General features: G+C 36.5%; 1 protein-coding gene across 2 annotated transcripts in view; it reads left to right on the top strand.

The window, feature by feature from the left end:
- Nucleotides 1-18,705, top strand: part of NEBL (nebulette) — a 363,997-nt gene that overhangs the window by 240,997 nt on the left and 104,295 nt on the right. Inside the window, exons 1-4 of one of the 2 annotated variants that reach the window (XM_065921074.1) lie at nucleotides 7,317-7,397; nucleotides 7,487-7,558; nucleotides 15,731-15,835; nucleotides 18,011-18,121. The exons of the other annotated variant lie outside the window; for it this stretch is intronic. Coding sequence (XP_065777146.1) covers nucleotides 7,317-7,397; nucleotides 7,487-7,558; nucleotides 15,731-15,835; nucleotides 18,011-18,121 — 369 coding nt within the window. Of the gene's footprint in view, nucleotides 1-7,316; nucleotides 7,398-7,486; nucleotides 7,559-15,730; nucleotides 15,836-18,010; nucleotides 18,122-18,705 lie in introns of those variants that run through there. 2 annotated transcript variants of the gene reach the window in all.

The raw sequence follows: 18,705 nt of genomic DNA, 5'->3' as shown, positions 1-18,705 counted from the left end.
TACACATGAAGAAAACTCCATGGAAACAGTTGGAACAAAACTCAGGAGTTAGTGCTTCAAAAGTTACAAACTTGTAAGGGTCAGTTGTGTTGTTTTCCTGGTCTTAACCAATAATGAAATCGTGACTTTAGGATAGAAATACTGAGCCAGCTGAGGTACAGTAACTGGATGCTTAAGATTCAAGTAGAAATATCAATAATGCTTTGTTTAGTAAAAAGTAGAAAAAAAGTGCATTTTAATAATAAAATTGTAATCATAGTGATGTAGAAGTGTGAAACTTATAAACACATTTAACTTAATTTCCATTTAATTGGGGGGATATATAATACAAATGTATTTCCCTTACATATTTTTCTTCATTAGATATAATTGAGGATAATTTTTTCAGTATGAGTCTTCATAAAGTCCAGGAAAGACGAAAATTTCAGTTGGCCAGTGATAAAATGAAGGGGTAAAAATTAAATTCAAGGCACATGAAAGTGTAAAGTAGGTGTAAAGATGTTTCTGTGATTAGTTGACCAGGAAATGTGTTATTTTAAAAGTTTGTGTCTCAAACCTACTTAAAATCCCTGTGTTAGGTAAGTGATTCCCACACATATACTACATGGAGTTCCTGCTGCCCTCATCTCTCCCCATTTTATGCTCCAGTGACATTGAAATCTTGGTTCCTCCAACTTTGTCTCTGGGTCTCTGCAAATGTTCTTTGGATGTCTTCCATATACCCCATTTCTTTGCCTAGTTCTGGCTTGAGTATTCTCTCTAGGGGGAGATTTGCCCATTACTTGGTTTCTGCTAGATCTTCTTGCTCTGAACTCATGTAACTCCCTACTTGTGTTTTAGAGACATTGTTATACTTTCTCCAAAAAGGGCTGAATTGTTTCACATGTGTTTACACAAATTATTGTTACAATGACTGTTTTCAATATGGTTTCTACTCCAAAGCCTTTCCCTTTTTCCTTGACTATAAGGACTTCCTCATTATTTCCACATTTTAATGTATGATTCTTCCAGTCTGGAAACATGACAGAAACAGCTTTTCTCCATAAATGACTAGGAAATTATTTACTGTGTTTTCATAAAATCCATAAATCATGTAAGTAGGACATGCTATGAATTAATTGGGAGGACATCTATCTCTGAAGGGTTAAAGAATTGCCAACACTGATCAAGCCCACTCTCTGGCTCTTGATATGGTGTTGACAGCCAAGCAAAGAGCTTCTTCAATAAATCTACTTTCATATTCAAGTTTTTCCAGATGTGAGAAGTAATTAAGTCTTTGCATTTATTGAAGCCTTGTATGCTTTTCAAGAGGAAACTGGCAGCTGTGATGAATTAACTCCGCTTGAGTGCATGTGTGTGTTATGTGTGTGTGTTTTGCGTGTGAATGTACATATATACAAGCACACATGTGGCATTTGCCAATAGTCAAATGAGATCAGACCTTTTCAAAAAAGCAAAGCAAAACAAAAAGCTAATTTTCATACACACCAAAAAATTTTACAGCTATAGCTCACAATTTAGAGAATATGGCTTTATCTAATATGACTTTCTTAATTTTTACTTTTACTGTATGTCAAAAGGAAGAAATGAAATTATTTGCATCTGTTAAAGGGTTTTTTAAGGAAAGGTGAAACCATGATTCTTATAAGACATAAAATGAACACCTTTCAAAGATTTTAACTCATTAATTGAGAGCACCAGAAATATATTACAGTAGGTTAAAAGGTGAATTTGAAGAATCAAACATAAATGAATAATGGGGAATGATGAATTGAATTTACAGATAGCTACAAAAGGATCTATCAAGAAGCCAATAATCAATTACTCTTCCCCAGGACACAATTAATTTGCATTTGTATGGCTAAAACATCATTAGCATTGTTATCAGTTTTCAATAATTTATGGTGTGGGTAAGTAGTTTAAAAATAGTGAAAGGCCAGATTAACCAGAAGGTAATGCTAGATAAGACATGATTTTTTTTTTTTTTTTTTTGCCAATTTCAAAGTCTTTCACGTTTTTCCTTGACACCTCTCACACAAAATCTAGGAAAGACATACTTTTTCAGAATAGTCAAGCTGTTTTTTTTCATGCTTGATACTTTGGTTCTGATTACAAGCTACACAGAAGCCATTCAGACCTTGGGCTTCTCTTGGTGGGAAGGATTTCAGAAATGCTTATGGTTTTGGCTTTGTTGCTATTAAATTGGAACAAATAACTCAAGTAAGTAGCAAATTTAACCAAAGTCTTCTTTCAGTTCACTGGGTGCTTATGTTAATGTAGACTCTGAATAAGAGGATTCTTTCCCCCCCCCCTCTTGTCAATATACTTAGTAAATATTTAAAATTTTGGCACCCACACCATCCCCAACCTGCAAATTGTCGTGCCAAAGATTATTTGTGGTTTCTTGTTCTTCTCTTCCTCCAACACAAGTGCAGATGTGTGGCTTTCATTTGTGAGTAGGATCTGTATTTGTAAACATAAGAAATTGAATACAGAAAAACACTATGAAATCTTATTTTAGCAGAGTTCCCTGTGCTATCCAGTAGGTCCTTGTTGGTTATCTATTTTAAACATAGAAGTGTTTACATGTCGATCTCAGTTATGTGGCAGCATGGGTAGGAGGTGGCTGAGTCTCTCTGCTGTGCATCTGAAACTATCATAACATTGTTTATTGGCTGTGTTATTGTTGTTGCTGTTTAGTTGCTGAGTCCTGTACGACTCTTTGTGACCCTCATGGACTGTAGCTCACCAGGCTCCTCTGTCCATGGGTTTTCCAGGCAAGAGTACTGGAGTGGATTGTCATTTCCTTCTCCAGGGGATCTTCCCAACTCAGGGCTTGAACATGCGTCTCCTGCGTGGGCAGAGGGATTCTTTACCACTGAGCCACCAGAGAAGCCCCACTAATCAGTTATACTCCAATATAAAATAAAGTGTTTTAAAAAATCTTAATTTAATGGCAAAATTGGTAATGGTGACAATTATTCAGTTGCTTTGCATCCTTTAGATTTCTAATTAACAAACAGTAATGAAATAGCCATTAAAAAGAGAGGATAGACTTAATGAGTGTTAACTGTAAAAATAGATTGGGCTAATAATAAACAGGACTCTACTTTTTGTAAAGAAGACAAACTGCCCTAGAGAGCTTATATTTCTTGTTTTAAGAAACAATTTCTCCCCCTCATCTATTGGTAAAGTTCTCTTTTAGATAGATGCCAAATGATGAAGAAACATATAAGGCAAAAGTAAAATAATCAGGGATTCAACAGAGAAGTAAGAACCTTCTGGGGATAGTCATTTAAAAAAAAGAAAAAAGGCAAAATGAGTACTTGAAAAGACTGCCAAGGCAGGCAGACTTCTCTCTCGTCTACCATTTAGGGGGAATATGTTATAATAAGACATGTTAAATTAATTTTTAAACTGGAAATATTCAGTTTATCTCTAAATATCCCTCGGAACACAGAGCTGAATCTCAATCTATTTCAGTTGTTCATTATGGAATTTAATTTGCAAGTCACTCATCAGCATGAAGGAGAAAAAAACCACAGAAAGGAGAAAAAAAGTGAAGTAAATATGAAACACTTTTCAAAATTCAAGAGATGCTTATTGTATGTGACTTTAAGAACAAGAAGGCAGTCAGACACTGCATGATTCGTGATGATGGTGTAGACATACTTCCTTGGCCAGGGTCTGTGTCTCCAGAGACCTGAATTACCCCTGGGACCTGTCAGTTGTTATAGAAATAGATTTGCTTATATATAAACATCAAACTATAAAAATATGGAAGACTTCTGTACTGCAAATACACAAGCTAACTCTTGTCTTTGGGTTGTTATGCTGCATGAAGACTTCCTGGCCTTTAAAAACATATTGAAGGTTTAGAATTTGCTCTTTCAAATGAGACGATCTTTTGATATCAAGTTCTTTTCCTGAAACTGTGTACCTTTATTCGATAGTTGAAAACTGTTGTGTTTGTAAGGGGCTTTCCTATTTTTAGGTGCTTTCCTTTTATTAACTTTGGGCAATTCAGTTTTTCTGCTTAATGATGGAGACTCTGAGCCAGAGAGGGATTAAATAACTTTCCCTAGAGGATGTGGGAGAGCCACACCTGGACCTCAGGGGGTGTTTGGCTGTAGATAATGTGATCCCATCCTTGGTCTCATCCTCAATCAGGGCACGGTAAGTTAAAGGGCTTAACAGCTGTGCAGATATTCCCTTTTGGCTCAGCCTAAGGTGAAAATATGTATTAAAATACAGCATTTAACATGGTTTAAGAAAAAAAAAAAAAAGAAAATCGGGGAATTTTGAAACATGATAGCTATCCATGAAGAACACTTCCCAAAAGTCCCAAAGTCCCATTTTGGAGCTATTAAGAGACCTTTACTGTGATGAAGTTCAGGGCTTAAAATATTTAACAGAAAATTTTACATGAATTTTATATTATACCTACAGGTAAAAAGGAAAAAAATGCATTCAATCAAAAGTAGTAATGTATCTACCTCGCCAAACATTCCATTAAGGAGTTCCTACAGCAAGTCTTAAATTATTTAAAAAAAAAAAAATTCCTACCTCATTTTAGCACAAATTATATTTTATTCACCATTGCACATTTAAAATCAAATTCAGTGCCTAGAATAACCTTATTTATTTGAATGAATGAACATAGGGCTCCAGTTAAATTTTGGTCCTAATGCTCCACTAGGTAACTTTGTGAATAAGACAAATAATTGATTTCTGTTGACATCAATTTTGTTCTGTATGAAAGAGAGGGCTTTAGCAGGATAGACTTCTTAAGGACCCTTATAGGTTTAAAATTCTGATTTTAAAATCTTACATGGAAAATTTGTGTTCACATAGTATATGGCATTTGTTTTTGCTTTCTAAACTTTTGTGCATAATCTCAACAGATTATTTTCTTCCAGCACAGTGAAGAGACAATAAGAATTTGTTGTATGATGGAAAATGAGAAAATAGCAGCCACTGAAGTCTGACCAAGGTAATTCACCATAGAGAGGAGATGTCACCATGAGCTTTGCAAGTATTGTCACCTCAAACACTAGCCAGGCAATGCATCTTAGGCAGCTTTGGGAAGATTTTCTTACTATGCTTCTAGAAGTTTGAAAGAAAAGCTTATAAAAAATTTGCTCTTCCTATTTCCAAATAAAGATAATGTAATATAGTTTCTGTAGAATAATAGTCTTTTGGCAGAGGGCTTGAAGGAAACAAGTAGAGTCCACACATTCTCTTCGTTTATGGAACAAATTTAGCATACAGAGAATTTCCTCAGAGAATTCTCTACACTGGCATGACATGACTATGATTTTATTTTTATATTTTCTTGACCACGCCATACAACATTTGGGATCTTAGTTCCCTAACCAAGGATTGAATCCTCACCCCTTAACATTGGAAGCATGGAGTCTTAACCACTGGACCACCAGAGAAGTTCCCATGACTATGATTTTAAAGTTAAAGTTTCCAGTTTCAGAACCCTTGGGGCATTTCTTCTTGTCATTTTGCTGGTAAGCAGGTTATGTAATGCCACTAAGTTTGCATTAAAAGTCATTTCATAAAACGATCAACAACTCTTAATAGAACACAACCATTTTTTCAGAATAAAACAATGTTTCCCTAAGTAATATTTCACAGAAGATTGTTAGTTTTCTGTAGTATCAAATGTCAATAAAAGAACAGATAGGTAGGTAGGTATGTAAGTAGGTAGTAGATAGGTTAGATTAGATTAGATGAATAGGCTTTTGTTTTGGAGAATTGCTGGGTTAAGCAAACTTAAGTAGTTTTCTTGGTTGTGGGTCTTCAAAGGTGTGGTGTGGGAGCTTCTAATGTGTCATTATGCCTTGTGGATCTCTAAGTGGCAAGGGTATAGATTAGTATACAGGTTTCCCCAGGCATGTTTATTTAAGAAACCGCCCTTTCCCCTTCAGAGTATTCTGCAGAATTTTAGCCTCATACAACAAAATTTGAGACATCTATACATGATGATTGTATAGAATTTTTTTCTTTTCAGAATTTTTAGGCAAGGCCAAGGCAGTTTAAAAAATTTAAAACTAAATATGATACTAACATAACATTGTAAAGCAATTATACTCCAAAAATGGAAAAAAAAAACTAGATACACTATTAAGATAAAACATTATTATACTTTTCTGCTTGGAATGTATTTTTTGATTAAAGTTATATTTTATATCATTTGTTTCATTATTCACCATAAGGTACGTTTTTTTTTGTCCCACACTGATATGCTACGGCTTTATAAATATTAATTTATCCTAGGATTTAAAAAACCAAATTGATAAATTGAACTGTATAGTCTTAGAACTACCTCAGTTGATATTAAAGGATTTGTTTTGAGAAATACATTTTAAATTATATAACTGGTGATACATACTGTATTGTAAATATTGTTATAGTTTATTCTTCTAAATCTTTCCAAGTATGTATTACACATTGGGAAATATACAAATATCTAGTGAAATTTGTAAAAATTGACCCAATGGGCAGAATTGAAAGAGGGTAATTATTATTTTTTGAAATGATGATGTTTCTAGAATTCTTAAATAATATATCAGCCTATGTTAACTATAGCTTCTCATGTTTAATGATGTTTACAATTAAAATAATACAATAGCAATGTATGATTAACAACCATAATTAACTCAGAATAGATTCTTCGAAGTGGTTCAAAGGGCTTTCCATGATAAATTACTAGACTTTAATCAGCTAATATAAAGTATTTTTTAGACTGAAAAAGTATGTATATGTCTCATAAAAATTTTAATTTAACTTAATGAAATGAGTTTAATGATCCAGATTCACCATACCAACTCTGGGGTATGTCTGACATTCCAGTGAAAGCTTTATTTAGATGGAGTTGAGGAATCTTTGAGATAGTAGGCTTTACACTGTGTTATCTTGAGTGTTATAGCTGAGTGGTTTTCCCAGAATCTCTAAGTCTTGCTCAAACCATTTTATGAATGAATTGAATTCATGAAATGTTAATAAACTGGCCTCAGTTTAAAGAATGTTGACTTGAAAAGTTCACAAAATTGAATTTTGCCTATTAAAATATTCTTTCTCCTTATGAGGCTAGTCCTTGCCAACCTCAGTGATCGGGTTCTATCCACTCACACACAGCTGTGATAAGGAGGGTGAAGAGTGAGCTAAATAGGGAGGAGGCCTGGGCAAGGTCATTTCTGCCAGAACACAGAGATGCCAAGATCTCAAGGGTGCTGCAGTATATAAAAAGGTGCTGCACTTGTGAATTTAATATATAAAGAGTAAAATATATATAAAGAGTAAAAATGAGGGTTCCTGTATTTGAGGATGTGAAAGATGAAACTGAAGAAGAAAAAACAGGGGAAGAAGAAGATGAAGAAGATAAGGTGGGTGACAGGGCACTTGCTAAGTCATGGTGTTTATTCCTTAAAGTTGATGATGAGAAAAATGTCTCCTTTTCTTTTTCCCTGGACAGGTATTCTTTAAGCCTGTTATTGAAGACCTGAGTATGGAATTAGCCAGAAGGTGCACTGAACTCATTAGTGATGTAAGTGGCTTAAGAATTTTTATCTGTTTCGCCTTGCATATGTGGCAAGATTATATCATTGAATCAGAGAGCTGAGGAGAAAACCCTGAAATCACTTATTTAAAACCCAGTGATTTTCCAAATCATGGAACTAAGTCCAGAAATGTTAGATGGTTTTCCCAAGGTCACCTAGACAGATGATTTCGGTGGGGACATGTCTCCATGTTCTTAAGCCAGAATCTTGTCCCTTCTTGAACTTCACTGTCACTCTGGCATGAAATCATAAAGCATCAAATTTCTGAACATATTCCATTGAGAATACAAAGCCTTTTACAATTCATGTAATGATGTAATTTGTTTTGAGAGGATCTCTATCTAAATGAATGGTTTTTAGCATTTTTGAGTAGCTTTTATGGAATCTGTTGAATCCAGTAGTTTTCCAGACCAGAAACATGAATATTTCTATGTGCATCTAACATTTATTAGCAATTTAGGATTCACAGGTTACTGAACTGCATGTTGAGAACTCTGAACTGGATGTGGATGATGCTATCAGTGAAAGGAGCATTTTTGTTGCGACTTTTTTTGTTAACTGGGATCAGCTTATGTTGTATATCGAGGGAATCCTGGAATCACAGAATGATTGGGCAAACTCTGGGAGATAGAGGAGGACAGAGGAGCCTGGTGTGCTGCAGTCTTTTGGCTCACAGAAAGTCAGACACAATTTAGCGACTGAACAACAACAATCTATATATTTTCTGTCTACCTATTTATCTATAGTAAATACATAAACTAGGATGGTAGAAGCAAGGGAAATGTGTTCTCTTGGGACGAGAATTTAGATGATCCTCACTAGAACAGTTATATGAGAATTGGTGGTACACAGAGAAGATGCCTCATGAAGTGTGAGTAGGTGCCTGTCTTATCTAGAAAGGGGAGCAGAGAACTGGTTATTTCTGTTGTTGTTCTTAAGCAAGATGATCAGAATAGTTCACAAACTTTTATTTGCAGAGGAAGTCAATCCTGGGCCATATAGTCAGTGTTTTCTGAAATCTGCCTGCCTGAGTAGTTTAACAGTAACTCTGGGCAGGTTGGTGGGACACAGTTCCTCAAGGGAAGTGTTTAAAATACTAAGATTAAGAAATAATAACACATTTGAAGTGTTTAGTAAATTGTCTGGAACATTGTGAGTAAAGAGATGCTAGCTGTTATTAACGATTGTCTCTATAAATTAATTTTGTATCCGTCCAGTCACATTTTATAGATGATTCTGTGCTCCCTTCTGGTTTGTTAGAAGAGCCGGGATGGTGGACATCAGAACCCTTCCTGTATACTTGACATGTAATGTAATTAAATTTTAAATTGAGTGTTTCTTTGTGCCATTTCTTAATATTCGTCACAAGCTACTATATGTAAAAGTTCTTTGTAAGCTATAATAATAATGAAATGATAACGGCAACAACAGTGATAGTAAAAGCAACAACAGCTAAGATTTAGTGAGGACTAAGTGCCAGGTAATGCAGCTTGTGAGGTAGGTTCCCTTGTTTTCCCATTTTAGAGGTGAGGGAAAAGAAGGCTCCCTCCGAGAGGTTAGGTAATTTGCCTGGATCACACAGTTAAGTAGTGGGGAGTAGGACTTGAACATGAAGCCCTGTCTCTTGGCCAGTTTGCCATGTTATCTGTCCTATAGCTTTCATGCAAAGTTTACCTTAGCTTTATTATTATGTATTACACAAATATTAGTAATATGACCATTTAAAACTTCAAGTTCCATAACTCTGGAGATAGTACCTCTTTCAGTGTTGTTTTGCTTGAGGTGTATTTGTGGCTGAGTCAAGTTATATAAACTATTAAAGTGACAACTTTAGTTAGTAGGTGATAAGAGCATTTCTCAGTGACTTCAAAACCAATTTTGTAGTGAGGGGCGATGGCCTTTACTGTTTTGACAAAGCAAAAGCCATGGTATTTCACTCTAATGTAGGTGAAGTCAAATACGTGAGAGCAATTTCTGTTTATGATCGGTTTATATTGCATAGCCTGTTCTACTTAAATATTTAGATCATATTACTCTGGCCTAGTTTATATCTGTGTACATGTTGACATTTTGTTTCCAAAGAGAATTTCATACTTATTAAAATACTGGTTCAATTTTTGAAATTTTTGTATTTACCAGTGCACAGTCTGAACAATTGCTTTGTTTCTAAAAAAAAAGAAAAAGAATCAAGTTTGTACAATTATTTTTAAATCAGATTTTAATTTAACTTTTCTGGAACAGTTTCAGGGATTGGACTGAATCAAATTTCTATTGTTTTTAGAAATGTAATTAAATAGTATTATTAAGTAATAACTTGTTCATTCACACTTGGTGTCATCAATGTTTTTATATAGAGCAGATTAACTTAAATTTGAAATTCTTTTCTTTGTTGTGTTGTCTGCATGACTAGATGGTGGTCTAAAATGTGTATTTGAAATTGCATCAATACAGAGCTAAAAACAAATATAGAAAGGGCGAATTGAGTTAGATTGGAGTTCCAGTCAAGTCTTTATTATGTCTCTGATAGTGTCCATCTGTTTGTGCTCACATTTAATTTAGTCCACCAGTCTCTGCCCCAGTGTCAATCTTAAAGGCAAACCTTCAAGGACTTTAGTTTTGTTTTATAATCCTTTATATCCCAAGGGGGAAATCCATGCGTTTACCTGAGCCTTTTTGTTTGTTTGAAGGCAATCTGTTTGCAGCTTGTCACCATGTGAATTTGGTTTTCTGTTTGCCTGCTTTGTAGAGTCCTACATCTTGAAGCTTTAAGAAGCTGGCTCACATTTTCTTATTTATATTTATTTAGCTGCATCGTGTCTTTCGTGCAGCATGCAGTATTTTTCAATGCAGCATATGGACTCTCTGGTTTCAGTCTGCGATCTTAGCTTCTCCATAGCACGTGGGGTCTTAGTTCCCTGTCCAGGGATTGAACCTGCATCCCTTGCATTGCAAGGCTGATTCTTAACCACTGGACCACCAGGGAAGTCCCAGGCTCACATTTTCTTGATCAAATCACACAGGTAGTGAGACACTGACCTGGGATTTGGAACAAGGTCTATCTGACTCCCAAACCTTGGCCGCCACGATGTCCTTCTCTGCTGTTGTGTGCCAGGTACTCCACGTGCAATACTGCATTTCATGCCACAGTGAGCTAGTGCCATAGACCCCGTGAGCCTTAGTTCAGAGGTGGTGAAACCTGGCATTGAGTAGCTTGTCCTTGGCCACCTGACTAGTCAGGGATGGGGACAAGATTCAGGTTTAGATCTGGCAAGTCCAGCGCCTGACTGGTAGCCCCTCACTCTGCTCCATTTTCCAGATGAGAAGGTTGGTTTCATGGATTTCTCTTCATGGCATAGTCTCTCTGCATCCCCTTCGTTATCATTCTGATCATTCCTCTCTGGACCTCTTTGAGCTTTCATGTGTCTTTATCAGGATGTAATAACGAGAACTGTGCACAGAGGTCCAGATGTGGATGGCTGTGATTATAAGTAGGGAAGCCTGCTGTTTCCTGCCTGCTTTGTGATGATATTTACAGTTTCTTGGACTAAGGGGGGGGGGGGGGCGGGCTGCAGAGAGCTGTTAGATCAGCCTCAGGAAGGAGAGCATCCTCAGCCATTTCCAGTCCTAATTTCTGACTTGTAGCTGATCACGTAGGGCCCATCCTCTTTTAACAGTCCGAGTGATTTTCCCTTGCTAGGGATAATCTAATCTGTGGTGGCCTGTCCTCTCGCACAGCCCTTTGAGAGCTTCTGCAGTTCGTCTCTTTCAGTTTACCGTCTCCCTCTCCGTAAGAGCGCGAGGTCATCAGCAGACCTGCAGACTTCGCTGTATCATGCCCCTGCCAGATAATTCATTAAAATGTTAAATAAGAATGGCCTAGTGATAATAAGTCCTGGAAGGCTTGCACTGTTTAGAATTCTCCATAGAAAGAAATGTCTGTTTTTCAGATCAGATGGCTTCATTTTGGGGATCAGTATGAGGCATTTAAAAAAAATTAAAAAAAAATTTTTTTGCCTTGCCTAGTTTCTGCTTTGCACGTGCACTGCCCATACTGTGGGGTTTTCCCTCTGCATAGCTCACTTCCCAAACTTGAAAGACACCTGGTTCTCTGAGACAGCCTTTTTTATTTTTCTCTTAGCCATGTAATGCTTTTTATTTCCCCAGCTATCCTCTCTTTGGTATTTTGTCCTGTTACTCAGCTATCTAATCAATTCCTTGAATAAATCAAACCCACTGACTACACTGAGCAGTCAGCATCATGGATCTGGGAGCCTTTTGTAGGGTGGTCATAAAAAATAGTAGGTTAAAAGGGACCCTTTGTATGTTTCTTGTAAATTAGGATAAAGAGTCTCTGCAGAGCAAGTGAGCCCGCATTTGCCAGAAGCCTCTGACTCAGTGTTTTGATTCAAACCTTTTTAGGGTGTTCATTTGTGTGGCAGCAGGAAGAACATTTTCCAGGCAAGTGAACATTGTTTATTGTGGGTAACCCTTCCCGATGCTGAAAACATGGGATTCCATGGTTACCCCTCCAGAGAAAGCTCCAATGGGGTTCAGAAACCTGGGAGAGCAGCCTTAGCTCTGAGCGCCTCAGTTAAGACACAGTGCTAGAGCCACAGTTCTGTCTTCCAGGGTTCATTGCACTTAGCCAATGTGGCTCCATTTGTGAAAAGACCTCCTAGCTCCTTCTGGTTAAGAATGCTTGCAAAAGGAAATACCCTCTAACATTTCTACATCTGTCTTCCGCTTTCAGCCATTAGCTAGTCTCACACTAAAGTGAAAGAAACTAGGCTAAGGAGAGGAAGCACACTCAACTAATTTAAGTCGAACTGTAGTTGAGACATGGTGGGATTAATGGGTGAGGTCAGCAGACAGTAAATTATTTAGGGCATCTTATTGACTTTAAGTCATCAACTTTGGATTGTGTGTTGGTTGTGAGTGCAGGTGGCTGCACAGAACACAGAAATCCTAGCACAGAGGCTTAACAGATAGATGACTATTTTTTTGAGATGAATCCTGGACGGAGGGGCTTCAGCCTTGATGTTTTCAGTCTCTCAGGCTCCTTTCCTTCTGCTCTGCCATCATTAGTATGGTGGTTTGTAGGCTTGTGATGGCCTGGTTCCTGCTGTTTTCCTGTGGTTGGGGAAGAGAAAAGGTGGACGGGCGAGGTGTCAATGGGCTGTGTCAGCAAGTCTCTCCTCTTGTATGAGTTTCACCAGTAATAATGCTGGGGAGACTTCCAAGAATGTCTCATGGCCAGAGCTGGGCACTTGTCCTCACTGACCCATCACCGGCCAAAGGGAATGAGAAAGCCATGCCTGTCTCAGAGCAGTTTGTCCTTTGCAGCTGCGGTAGGGGCGTATCTCCTCCTGTAAATACACTTTGAGTTCTATTGTTAGGAAAGAAAGGGATTGGAGAGGCAATCTATCCAATAGATGGGGCCATCTGTTAGATTTGGAATTGACTGTCTACTCAGTGATTTTTATTTTACCTAAGATTAATATTAATCATCGACGTAGTTCCCTTTCATCTATTTTTTTCCAATTCTCCTGCTATACGGAAGCTACTAATTCGTGGTATTCTTTATATAAAAATTTAAGATCATATACTTCCTGTCTATCATGTTGTAAAATTCATTAGAAATACAATAAGAGTGACAATAAGCATATAGTAGGTGTTTGTGTGTTTGTATCTTTTAAATAAAGACCAAAGAAAGGAATGGAGAGCACACTTAAGACTGAACTATTTGCCTGCATAGCAGAGGTAGTAAATACTTCACCTTTATCCCTAGCTCCTGTCCTGAACATTCTGCTCAAGTCAGAGCTTATCAGAGGCTGTAGCCACAGCACATACCACTGCTGTGAAGAATGTGAATGGGAGAGGGAAGAGATGGTGGCGAAAGATAAAAATAATGAGCCAAACTTAAACCTAATGATAGCTTATTTTCTCTCATGCTTAATTATATAACAGAGATACTTTTTTTTCTCCTTATGATCAAAATAGCCTACTATTTATCATAGTGCCATTAATGGTTTAATTACTAGTGACTGAGGACGGTGATTTGCAGAGACCTAAAATTATGGCTAATCTCTGAGAAGAAAAAAAAAAGCAATTTAGTGCTCAGATAAGATAAATATGTTCTAATGTTGATTTCATGAGTAAAGCAAATGTTTTAATGTGGTCAGCATCTAATATCTGAGTCATCACTGTAAAATATGGCATTTAAAATAACATTACTCAGTATGTTTGTGGCTGGTTATACCTCAGGTCAAATAATGCCCCTTAGGTCTGTTCAAATATGGTGAAATCTCTATGTCATGTTAAAGTGTAACATCAACATTAGTCATGTTCTTTAAGAACCAGGTAGTGTATACCATTAAACTTCACTTTTAGGCTGTAATTAGGGAGGCCATGTAATTTATCATCTGAACTATGACATTTTTTTCAGTCTAAGTATTTACAGTCTTGGGTAGATAAGCATGACTTTATTACGGGGTGATACAACTTTCAGCAAATTACCTTCATCCTCTCAAACAGTCATAAGTTTTGCCTGCCCAGTTATCAGATTGGATGGCAACTAGTGTGACAGTGGGATTACATTTCAGGTCCCTCTCTATAGCTCCTGACTTCTTTTTGACTTATCTGCCCATGCGGGATCTTCTCGCAGAGTAATCCTGGCCTCTCCTGAGGGGAGAAAGAGTGACTCCTCTCACTAGTGAATTGGAAAGAAGAAATGAGGATTGCTCAGCTAAGCCTTTCTGGACTTTGTCCTATTTGTCTGCCTGCCACCACAAGGGGGCATTCTACAGTGATCTCCACAGGTGACAGGCTTTCTGGGTGGGTTCTATGCTTGGGGGAGGGGAGGGGGTTGGGGAGGCCTATGGGTTCTCATAAATTGGGTATTCAACCTTTGATTTGAGCATAATTAATTAATAACCAGAATCCCACTGTGGCCACAATTTTTGCCCCCTCCTCTAATCCAGCATGTCTAGGTAATGATGCTAACAGTAATCTCCATTTGTTTAATTTCATCATCTTCTTAATTGGTCACATCTGTCCTGATGACTCCTAACTTTAAACCCAGAGGGAGTCAACTGTGTTTCTGTTTGACCATAGGCTTACCTGTTAGGGTCTGTGGCTTAAAGTAACAATAAATTAGGACAATTGTATGAGTGAAATGGAGAATTTTTTTTTTTTTTTTTAAATGTGAGTTAAAGTTTGTGTGTGTGATATGACATAGCTACACAAAAAATGTGTAAATTGGATATACTTATTTTATGTACATCTGCTATACTTATTCCCTCGAAATTGTGTCAGTTCTCAGTATTCAAGTTATCTTGAGAAAGGCCATGCTTAGCACAGAACTAGATTTATATACTGAGAAATTTTAGCATGGTTTGAAGAAATCAAGTGATAAAGGAGTCTTCTGAGTATGCAGTACTTTGTTGTTGTTGTTTAGTTGCTAAATTGTGTCCAACTCTTTACAACTCCGTGGACTGTAGCCCGCCAGGCTCCTCTGTCTATGGCATTTCCCATGGATTGGGAAAATCTGGAGAAGGAAGTGGCTACCCACTCCATTATTCTTACCTTAACACTGAGCCACCTGGGAAGCCTATGCAATGCTTCTTTTTAAAATAAAGAAAAAAATTTATTTTTTAATTAATTTTTTTGATGTATAGTTGCTTTACAATGTTGTGTTAGTCCCTACTGTAGAGCAAAATGAAGCAGCTGTATGTATACCCATATCCCCTCTTTTTTGGATTTCCCTCCCATTTAAGCCACCACAGAGTGCTGAGTAGAGTTCCCTGTGTTATACAGTAGAGTCTCATGAGTTAGCTATTTTATACGTCATACCAATGTTTCTTACTTATGCTGAAGAAGCTGGACAAATGGGACCCACAGTCAGTGTGGGTCCAACACACATGATCCTTGATGGTAACTATACCATTGCTTATCTAAAGAGCAGCCTTTTTCTTACCCTGCCTCATCACCTTTGTCGTCCTGGGCTGGATATCAGTTTATTTGATTTTGGTTGTTTTGAGCGTCATTCCACATTGGAGTATTTATTTCAGAAAATAGACTTGCGCAGGTTAATTCTTCTGTTCAAAAAGGGAGCAATACAGTTGTTTTTTTTCTCTTATGTAAAATGTTCTCTCTTTTAGATCCATTATAAAGAAGAGTATAAAAAGTCTAAAGACAAGTGTACGTTTGTGACTGACACGCCTATGCTAAATCATGTAAAACACATTGGTGCTTTTATTTCTGAGGTAAGGTATCAAAACTTTTTAAATGGCTTGGATTGTTTTCTATTTATGTAGATAAAAGTTTGTGTATTAAAATTAGAGAATAATATTTCTGATAATACCACTGAATGTTGATATTAATAATAAATGTATAATTAGGTAATTCTATGCATTATGTCAATTAACTTATGTAAACTGGTAGCTTATTATCTATTGTTGATATGTTTCGTCATATCTATATTGACTAACCTTTTTCATTTACATCAAATTAAAAGGAGATATTTTTATTCAATAGAAACTACTGGCAAAATAGTTTCAGAAGTTCCATTATTTTATTTCTTAACAGACTTATTAGATATAAATGATCCAATCTCATTTTGAAAATAAGTCAAACTTATCAGCAGATTCCATAAAATGTGGTATCTTTGGTAAGTAACTTCAGATCAGTTTGAACTATTCTTGGTTAGGATCAGTTCAACAGAGATACCTGCTATGAAACCAGAGAGTAAGAAATGCGCTACATTCATTTTCCAGCTGAAAAATCATATAATCTTTTTCTGAGCGCATGTAGAACTGCAGCTTATGTTGTCTTATAAAGCACAATGTTAACAGTGATTTCTGTGATGAGGCAGTGCCAGTGTCTGTGAATAGATCATTTTGAAGAGATAAACATGAAAAGAAGATGATTAGATAGTGTTGTAGATGACTGACCTCTGGTGTTTCTTAAGTTGTTGGAAAAAGATCAACATAATATTCTTGCGATTATTTCTGCCAACATGAAAGCATTTTGAAGAAAACTGGTAAATTTTAAGTATGAAAATCCGAAAAGTTATGGGAACACAAGGCTTACACAAGTTATATGCTCAATGAGTCAACACTCAGATCTGGCTCCAAGTAGGAGTAACGTCAGGGACTTGTGGGTAGAGTGGGGTAAGCCACAGTTTTGTTTACTTGTGTAAGCTATTAAATATTATTTCTCCTTCACAGAGAAATGCTTGGTGTTCTTAATTATTAATTGAGTCTTTTTCCTGAAGGAGTTAACTACAGAGAAAAAAAAAAGGACGAGGGCAATCTGTTACATTCCTTTGAACCTAATCTTCCCAAGAGGAAATAGTGAATGAGTGTCTCTCTTTATGAGTAATGACTGAGATCATTTAGAGGCAGTGCAGATTGTATGTGGGAAAGTGCAAAAACAGCAAAAAAACTCCCCCACCTCAGCACCCCTCCATTGTGGTGGAAGAAGTTAAGAAGACTTGAATAAAGGAAGGCTGTCCTTTGTGTTCAGATTCTAGACAAATTCTAATGACTTGTGTTTTCTGGAACAGCTCAAATGTCTCATTCTCATATATTTTTCCATGATCAAATATATGAAATTGTTGATACACAAATAGAATTACTTTTAGAAATGTGCATGGGGTTAAGTAGAAAAATAACCATTATTTAATAAAAATTTTCATTTGAGGTATAATTGACGTGGAATATTATATTAGTTTCAGGACTCCATATTTGTATGCACTGTGAAAGGACCACCACAATAAGTCTGTCATCATACGGATTGACACATCTTATTTCTTTTTTTTCCCTTATGATGATTATTTTTTAAGATTTACTCTCTTGGTGACTTTCAAATATGTGATACAGTTTTATTAACTGTAGCCACCATGCTAGATTTTATGTCCCCATGTATTGATTTTATGACTGGAAGTTTGTACCTTTTGACCGCTTTGCACCCATTTCTCCCATCCCTCAACACCCCTCTTCCATTTGTTATTTTCTTGCATGCTTGATTTAAAGGTTTTACCGTGATAAATTAGATTTATTTCTTCAAATATGACCATTAGGTTCGGTATCTGAGATTAAAGTTGACTTTATATATTTAAAAATATTTTATTGGAGGATAGTTGCTTTACAATGTTGTGTTATTTTCTGCCATGCAACAAAATGAATCAGCTATTCGTGTACATATCTCCCCTCGTTTTTGGATTTCCTTCCCATTTAGGTCACCACAGAGCCTGGAGTAGAGTTCCTGAGCTATACAGTAGGTCCTCATTAGCTACCTAGTTTATACATAGCAGTGTATATATGTCAATCCCAACTAATTTGTTTCCGAAGAAAGTACTTTTCTTTATTCTCTTTCAATATTCACAGTAAAAGAAAAACTAAGACATATTTATTTTTCTTTTCCTTCTTCCCCCCCAGGCAAAATACAAAGGCACCATTAAGGCGGACCTTTCCAATTCTCTTTATAAGCAGATGCCAGCCACAATTGACAGTGTCTTTGCCAGAGAAGTTACACAGCTACAGAGTGAGGTATGGTTCTCCTAAATTATTATATAATTATGTAAATCAAATATATACCTAATACACATTGTTTAGCATTTTATAAAGAGTTGTTTATCTTAGATGATAAATATGGAGTGAAACACTGGAAGCAACTGATTCATGTTTTGTCAGCAGTCACTGATAGTGACCGTCCCTGATAGTCACAAATAGTGACAAGGACCTCCCAGTGTGTTAGTTACATGATACACTCTTTCCTAGTCCCCATTCACCACTGCTAACAGAGCAAATATGAATCTTATTTAGACAATCTACTTAGATTATAATCTTATAGCAAATATTAAACTAGTCTTTGATTTAACTTGTGAGAAAACATACCCATAGCTTATTAAAAGTCACATAAAGAATTAATGGTGAAAGTCAGGATCCACAAATCTGTGCTCCCTCAATTAAGCAAGTGATTCCTGAATTTTTTTTTTTCCCTCGTGGATGGATGGTGTTTTCACTTAGACTATCTCAGGCTCCCATAAAAGCCTCCACCAGGTGGAAATGGCTATTTTAATGATTGCAAGTTGCAGACAGACTTAAGAACTATCATCATGTAAGCTAATTTT

Source organism: Muntiacus reevesi, chromosome 2 (genome assembly GCF_963930625.1).
Source record: "Muntiacus reevesi chromosome 2, mMunRee1.1, whole genome shotgun sequence".
Lineage (NCBI taxonomy): Eukaryota > Metazoa > Chordata > Mammalia > Artiodactyla > Cervidae > Muntiacus > Muntiacus reevesi.
Note: the sequence above shows the minus strand (reverse complement) of the source record. Positions and strands in the feature narration are given on the sequence as shown.